General features: G+C 41.1%; 1 protein-coding gene across 5 annotated transcripts; it reads right to left on the bottom strand.

Annotated features, from left to right (window-relative positions):
- Window positions 1–1,042: 1,042 nt before the first annotated feature.
- Window positions 1,043–8,105, bottom strand: THNSL1 (threonine synthase like 1). 5 transcript variants are annotated; one of them, XM_075419548.1, is made up of 3 exons: window positions 8,022–8,105; window positions 5,020–5,115; window positions 1,043–4,536 (listed from the first exon to the last, which is right to left on the bottom strand). In XM_075419548.1, exon 3 carries the CDS (start codon window positions 4,475–4,477, stop codon window positions 2,255–2,257), a length of 2,223 nt encoding a protein of 740 aa, XP_075275663.1. In that variant the 5' UTR covers window positions 4,478–4,536; window positions 5,020–5,115; window positions 8,022–8,105; the 3' UTR covers window positions 1,043–2,254. The 5 variants fall into 5 exon arrangements, with proteins under 5 accessions (XP_075275663.1, XP_075275665.1, XP_075275664.1 ...); XM_075419550.1 differs by lacking the exon at window positions 8,022–8,105 and adding an exon at window positions 7,951–7,968; XM_075419549.1 differs by lacking the exon at window positions 8,022–8,105 and adding an exon at window positions 7,690–7,847.
- Between the last annotated feature and the right edge of the window lie 21 nt (window positions 8,106–8,126).

Genomic DNA, 8,126 nt, shown 5'->3' with positions numbered 1-8,126 from the left:
CAGGACAAGGGGCAATGGGCACAAACTGAAGCACAGGAAGTTCCGTCTGAACATGAGGAAGAACTTCTTCACTCTGAGGGTGACGGAGCACTGGAACAGGCTGCCCAGGAAGGTTGTGGAGTCTCCTTCTCTGGAGATATTCAAGACCCGCCTGGACAGGGTCCTGTGCAGCTTGCTGTAGGTGACCCTGCTTCGGCAGGAGGGTTGGACTAGATGACCCACAGAGCTCCCTTCCAACCGCTACTATTCTGTGTGTGTGTGATTCTGTGTAGTAGAGTCCCCATTGCTGGGGATTTTTAAGACACGACTGGACAAGGTGCTATATAATCTCATCTAGGCTCTCTTTCCCACAAAAGGCTGGATGTTTTGAGGTGCCACCCAATATGGGTTGTTCTATGATCATGTGAAAAAAAAAAAAAAAATTTCCCAAAGTTACTACAGAAATAGTGAACAAGGATTGACCAGAGAAAAGAACTAGAAAGATCCTAAAAAAGCATCCAAGAATGGCAGAATCTGGAAAGCTATTGTGTCAAACCTTTGTCATGCACTACATTTAATTTTACTGTATAATGTACTGACTGTGGAAAATGCACATCATGCTTGGGTCTTTTACCCTACACTGGAAGTAATGACATTTTTTTTAAATAGTTTGCTAGATGGCGTCTTCTTCACCTCTGATGTAGCAAAAAGTACAAGCAGACACACAGAGGAAGCTGAGGGATATGGCAACATATGGTTCAAAGCCCCCAGTGAGTCCTGATATCAAGGAGATGCTGCCTCTTGAAGAGGCAAAAAATGTGATCAATTACCAACTCTCTTGCCAATACTTTTGCTACTCAAATCTTCGTGGGAAACACAACCTCCCATAGCTACAAGTCCTCACATTTGATGACTCTTAGCTCTTTACCTGCAACTGCATGCCATTCAAGGCTTGCCAATACATCATTTTACCATTTCTCTTAATGTGAAATGTAGTTATATTTTATGGCCTTGACAAATATAACCTACAGTTAGCAGAATACATTTGTCCATAACCACATGATCTCCTCGAGCAATCTGTTGTATTTTTTAGTCTGATGCAAAAAAACAATAAAGAGCCTGTCATTAGCAAACCCAGATTGCTAACATAGATCTATTTTATGTTACACAATGAATACCTCTGATGCTATCACACTTCCCAGACACTGGAATTCATCCTTCTCTTTCCTTGATGAGATGCCAAGCACTTTAGGAAGTTTCTTTCTTATACTAATTCATGCAAACCATGAATAGACTATAAAGGAAATTAATTTAACAAAAATATGAAATCAAAAGTAATTAGAACAAGAAAGCTATACGACCTCAAAGGTAAAACACATATTCCAAAAACTTAGAATACAAGAAATTAATGTAAATAAATGGTGAAGTCTGGTTGTTATTTAAGGAGACTGCTGCTACTATTAGCAAATTCTTCTACAGAATTAAAAAAAGATTCTAAAGTTTGAAGTTCAAAATAGAAATATCTAGCAAAGAGACTACAACACATTGGAGTAAGAGTCACATCTTAAAAATTATTAAAAATATTGAATGAAGGATTCTGTTTTACACAGGCAAATTTCTGGAAGGAAAAAAAGCCTGAAAAACAAAATAACCAGATTTCTTTTTTTTTTTTTTTTTTAAAAAAACACAAATGCTGCCCTCTCAGTACATAAAAACATTATACTAGAAGATAACATACCACCAAATTGAATGGTTCAAGGATTAACAATACAAGTATACTTCAATTTTTGCAGTGAAATAAACCCTCATTAATAACATACAAGCATCACTACAATATCTTATTGATTCAGTGCCCTAAGTGAAGCAAGTTTAACTAATCACCCACTGACCAAATGATCACATCATTCTTGCTACAAAACAGGAGCTATTACTTTCATAAAGGTCAGGCTTCATTATCTTCCTCTTTCCATGGAGAATGCTTCAGGCATGTGAAGGAGACAGCACCACCAAGCAAAGCCGACACGACTGTCTCTACTATGTATGACCTGCAAAAAAGTATTCCAGTCTTTTGTACTCTCAGTTCACAACCTTTCACCACTACTAGACATCTCACACACACTACTTCCAAATACTGTTGAAAACTTGACAATTGTGTATAGAACTGCAGACATTATGCTGTGGACTGGACATAGGCCAGATGAATCATGACTTTATTAAAACATGCAGCTTCTTTAGAAGGTATCACAATTGACACAGTGGACATCTGATCAGCTGTTCAGAAAACTTTCATAAAATGATTTTGAATTAAGGTTTCTATATGGGACATCAGCGTACTCATATCAGCAGCACAGACCTGGTGATCCTCATTCCCCTGCTTTTTCAGGGTCTCTAATAGGCCCCAGTGGACTGGAGGCAGAGGGCTGTAAGAACTCAGCAAGTGAAGCTGACTTAATGGATTCTGTTTTATTTCTGCAATCCTCAAGGCCCTCAAGATAGCAGGTGCAAACTTAGAATAATGAGCCGTAGATGAAATAATAATTGGGCAAGTTCTATCTTGTAATCGATCTGCAACTACTTTAGCAACAGCTGTGTGTGTATCCAAAATATATCCTGTAGTACTGTATACAGAGTGAATGGCAGCGAGACAGTCCTCCTCAGAGCACCATCCAGCCACCAAGTCCTGCTGAAGCTTTTCAAGTAGATCTTTCCGTAGCTGGAAGTGGCCCTGATTTTCCAGCTGGTTATAGAATTGTGTCACCAGTTGTCCATCCTCATTAGCAATCAGGTGCAAGCATCTCTCAAGATTGGAGGACTTCAGAATATCTACTGCTGGTGAAAAAGTGGGAATTAGTTTTCTTCCCCTCAGATCATAAACACCTGTTCTTATGAAGTCAGTCAAAACATTGTTTTCATTGGAAGCACAAATACATTTTCTAATAGGAATTCCCATCATTTTGGCATACAAAGCGGCTAATATGTTGCCAAAGTTTCCTGTAGGAATGCAAACATCTACAGGGCTTCCAAAAGGAATAATACCTTGATCAACAAGATCAAGGTATGCAGAGGCATGATAAACTATCTGAGGAAGCAGTCGTGCCCAGTTTATGGAGTTTGCTGCAGCTAAAGCTGTTCCATATTCTACTGTAAGGAAGCCAGTATAATCAGAATTAGTAAAGATTTGCTTTATAGCTGTCTGGCAAAAATCAAAATCAGATTTGACACCTACTGACCAGGCATTTTCTTTCTGACAGCAAATCATCTGTGATTTTTGAATTGGGCTTACTCCATCCTCAGGAAAAAAATTCATCACAGCTATTCTCTGTTTGTCAGTGTCATGGAGACGACTAAAGCCATCTAGGACAGCACTCCCTGTGTCACCAGAAGTAGCTACCAGAACCAAGTAATTGCAGCTTCTGGGAATGCAGTATGCAAATATATGTGGCACCATCTGTAATGCAAAATCTTTAAATGATGCTGTTGGTCCATGAAATAACTCAAGGAGAAACTGATTGCCTGCCAGATGCCTAACTGGGGCAATTTTAGAACAAGTAAAGTTGTCTCCATAAGCAGTTCCAATTATTTCTGCCAGCTTAGAAGCAGGAATGTCAGCAGGATGTATGCATCTTTCTAGCATCGCTTGGGCTCTCTCAATGTAAGTTGCTTCTACTAGGCTTTGCCATTCTCCAGCAGTGAATTTTGGAAGTCCTCTCTCAGGAACAAAGAGTCCTCCATCAGGGGCTAAGCCCTCAGTAACAACGTCACTGAAAAATTTACGAGAATCTTTTTCCGTTCTCCTTCCAGACCCACTAGACCGGGTTGAAATGAAAGTTTCCAGTTCTGAGTTTTGGTATCTCTTCACAGCATCAAGTACCTTTTTTGCCACAACCTCTGCTGCAACATCCCCTCCACAAAGAACACGGATGTCATACCACCTTTTGTAGAACTGCTTCCTAAACTGAAGTATGTCCTTGAGAGAAATACCAGGAGACTGGCCCACGATGCGATCCACTTTCATCGATTTCAGCCTGCTCATAATGACTGTTGCGGGCACATCCAGATATACAATTATTCCATTTTTCTTCATATGCTGCATGCCAGCAGCATGCATTGGATTGGACCCAGTAAGGGAAATGACACTTCCAGATGCTGAAAACTTCAACAGGGCTTTTCCTTCCTCCTCTAAAAATTGCTCATTACCAACATCCTGCAGTTTTTCCGACACACTCATATTCCAGGTTGTTTCAAGGACATCATCATCTATGTCTATGACAGGGCAATCTAGTTTCTGACCTACTATTCTCCCAACCGTTGTTTTCCCAGCACCTGGAGGTCCCATCAGGACAATATTTTTGTTTCCAACAAGAGAATGGCTTGAGAACCACAACTTCCATATCTGTGCAAATGCGACAGGTCTTGAAAGCACCAGTTTTAAACATATCCTAGAAAGACTGTTTTGGGTTATTAGTCTTAAAGGTCGATACTGAACAACGTGAAACATCTTCTGTTGGGTTGGTTTGTCTTTTTTTTTTTTTCCCAAGCCAACTTGACACTCAACTGCTTCAAAAAGAAAAAAAAACAAACCAGCAATTAGTCCTTCAGCAAACAACTAGGAAAAAACCCTAAAGCATATGAAATTCAGAACAAGAATTCAAACATAAACCCAGTTATGACTTTATCAGTGCCAGTGAGGTATTTTTCAGAATAAGACTCACTCCCCTCTCCTGCATAGTTCCAGCTCACTTCCACTGACAAATCCATCTTCAAACAGTCCATGTCCTCAGTGTAAACAAAGACACCCAAATCTAATACTATCTACAAATAATATTTTTATAGGAATACAGAACCAATTAGTTTTTCCTTTAGTAGTCTTACTTTTAAGTACAAATTCACAAGTAATGAAGATTAACTAAATTACCTTCTTGTAACCAAAATGTTAACAAAACATGCATTTTTCCCATCTCCCAGGATGCCTTTGATATCTTATATTTTTTTCTAAAAAGAAACAAATGTAAGACCAACTTTAATATGCAGAAAACTCACAAAGTTGTGCAACAGCAAGGCTGGAACAGTTGCATCCAATTCTCTTCTGAAGGGATGGCAAACCAAGCAAGTGATTTGTGAAGAACCATGACACTCCTATAACAGAATCGTACGGAGTGTAGGTTTGTTTAAAGCAAGAGAGAAAGAGAGAGAAAACACATCATGAAAACACTCTATCATCAGGGGAAAAAAAAACACAAAAAACCCCACAAAAATCACTAGGGAAGTTGGATCTCCAACAAAGATTAAGCAAGAAGCTCTCAACATGTTATTTTGTTTCCTTAGAGAAATCAACACCAGTATCAGCATGAATTGCAGCACATGATTTGTCCATGTTTAAAAAATGCTTAAAGAAAAGCAACACTGAACTTCCTTTTAGGAAATTAATTAAATTCTTGATGTAAAAATCTAACTATGTGTTTACTTATCAATTCTAAAACAATATATATATATATTTGTAATATATATAAAATCAGCAATTTTTAGAAATTATTACTTTTAGTTGGTATAGTATGCAGTACAAAAAGATGGTTAACTGAGCTGCAAGTTGTACTTTTTTTTTGTCCTGGCACTATAACACGTAACCAAAATGGCAATCAGCAACTTCTAACAACTACATATTAAAGACTCAACCTAGCTGCTAGCACCCCAGCATTTGCTTTACAATGTTTATTGATTTTTGTTTTAGTTTATATACCAGCTACTTTTATCACTGAAAACAAATAAATGAAAAAGCGTTTTCCCACGTTAATCAAGACAGACTAAATGAAACAATTAAAGAAATTCACTAAACGCTAAGTTTCCAAATCCTTCAGTTATTCAGTGCCTTTTCTCTTGATGCTCTGGAGTCTGACAGCCTTTTATCACTGTGGAGAGCAGTAAGTGACCTGGAACCACAGTAGAAGGCAGGTGAGCAGCCAATGGGAACTGCGTCATCTTCCTACTCACGATTAACCCATGTTTACAGTTATCACACCAGTCCTTTAAGACCCTGCTGGACACCACCAGTGTGCATAACATCAAATGACTCCAGAGACACAGGTCACAAGCTTCAAAAAACGACACAAGCTCAAGTTTTGTAAGAGCAAACCACAAAACAAAAGAATCCTCACTTCCAGATGCTCCTTGCTCTAGATTCTGCTTTGTGTTCCTTGGTCTGTCTTTTACACTCTACTTTCTTTACCAAACTATTAGCATACGTTACACAAAGTCAAAGTACTTCTAGTTGTTTAAATCTTTGCATTTGCTCACATCTGTAAGGAGAGATGAGCTTGCAAACAGTAAGTCCCTGTGCTTGCACCCAGTGCTGTGAAAAGATGAACATGCTCCAATTACAAGGCATAGATCAAAGACGGGCATATCATACTGGACAGTTTTTTCCCAATCCTTGTAAAGTAGAAGGGAATGGTCATGTGCAGATGCAATGTAAGGTCTTGTGTAACAGTTATTAAAAAGAAAAAACAATCTGTGAAGAAAAGTTGTAATATTCAATATCATTATAAAACTGTACCATACTGGTAATGCACTCTAGTGAATATAAACATACAGAGCTACAGCACCACAAAAAGAGATATTTGTATTAAACGTCCAGATGTAAATATGTTCAGCATTTTAAAAAATTTAGAGACAACCTTTCAGCAATTTTACTTCCTGAACGTAAGAATCACTTCAAGTATTACATATGAACTAAGAGAGTACAAACCACACCAAGCACAGCGGCCTGCCTACCCCATACGACAGATTCACTCTGAGGTGCAGGTGCTCAGTACACACTACACAGCTGCTGGACATAACATCTGGATTGCTTTATGAATCTAGGCCACAGGTACTTAAATCCCCCCCGGGTTACAGGTGTAGACAAGACAGGAATTCAACCCAGATCTCTCTAGTTACAAGCTTATCATGTTAACATGAAGTTAGAAGCAGTCTATGGCATTGTTCAAAATCAACTTGGTTAATTTGGTGCAAAAATTTACAGGGAATTTCTTTATTCATCTGCTCAGTTGGTTTAATCTATTTCAGTGTAATTCAATTTTGCACCCATATAAAGTACATTTACACAGACGCTTGCAACCATGGAAAACTGTTTCTTTGAAACCACTTTTATTCAACTGGCAAAACCTTACCATAAAAACCAGCTCAAATTAGACTTTGTATCTCGCAGAGTTTACCAGTCCAGTTAGAACATGAAACAATCCAACTTTAGATATAGCTAATTCTCCCAAAAGAGTCATGTTTTTTGAAGCAGAGCTTACATCTGTAGGCCCAATGACATTGTAAGTTTTGACGATCGACCTCGGCCCTTCTCTCGGACTGCTGCCAGCTCCTGTGTATCATCAGCAAACATCCACAGCTTCAACAACCACCGCCGATGCCAAGAGCTATGGCGAAAACTGGACTTTGTTACTGGTGTAGACACAAAGTTTGCAACAACACAATGTACAGCCAGAATTCCATAAACAAACAAGCCAGTGGCAGTGTGCAGCTGTCAAAGGCCTCAAGGTAGGCCAGGACTGACAACTACAGTATTTCAAAACTGTGAACACGAGACAACTTCCAACAGCTTTTATACAGAGAACAAAAAAACTCCAATGCCAAAGTAAACCACTGAACTTCTGCTGCCCCACGATCACCCCACAGACCAAGATCCCGCAGGGGTTCCCGTCTCACCGTTTCGACGCCCCCAGAGTGTCAAAGCGCGGGTGGGAGGAGAGGGCCGGGTCGCGCCGGGCCGCGCCGAGGACCCGCGGCACCACAGAGCCGGGTCAGCCGCGCCCGGCCGGCGCAGCCCCGGGCTCCCACCTCCCCCGGGGACCGGTGGCGGCGGCGCTCCCGCCCTGCCCTGGCCCCGCGGCCCGGCCCGGCCCGGCTCCCTTCAGGCGCCCTCAGGGCGGCGCGCGCCGACCTACCGGCGTGGGCGGGGACACCTACCGCAGGTACCGCGCGCGCTCCACGCGCACCCCCAGCCTCACCCGCACCTCCCACCGCGCGCGGGCAGTCACCTGCCGGCCCGGCCTCCCTCCCGACTCCGCCCAGAGCCGCGACCCACGCGCGATCCAGCCTTCCGACGCGCCCTCACTTCGCCCTGCCGGCTTCACTTCCGCCAA

This window comes from Opisthocomus hoazin, chromosome 4 (assembly GCF_030867145.1).
Source record: "Opisthocomus hoazin isolate bOpiHoa1 chromosome 4, bOpiHoa1.hap1, whole genome shotgun sequence".
NCBI lineage: Eukaryota > Metazoa > Chordata > Aves > Opisthocomiformes > Opisthocomidae > Opisthocomus > Opisthocomus hoazin.
This window is presented reverse-complemented; position numbering and strand designations above follow the sequence as displayed.

Excerpts from the sequence above, each read along its gene's own strand:
- THNSL1 (XM_075419548.1), bottom strand. The coding sequence starts at position 4,477 with ATGTTTCACGTTGTTCAGTATCGACCTTTAAGACTAATAACCCAAAAC.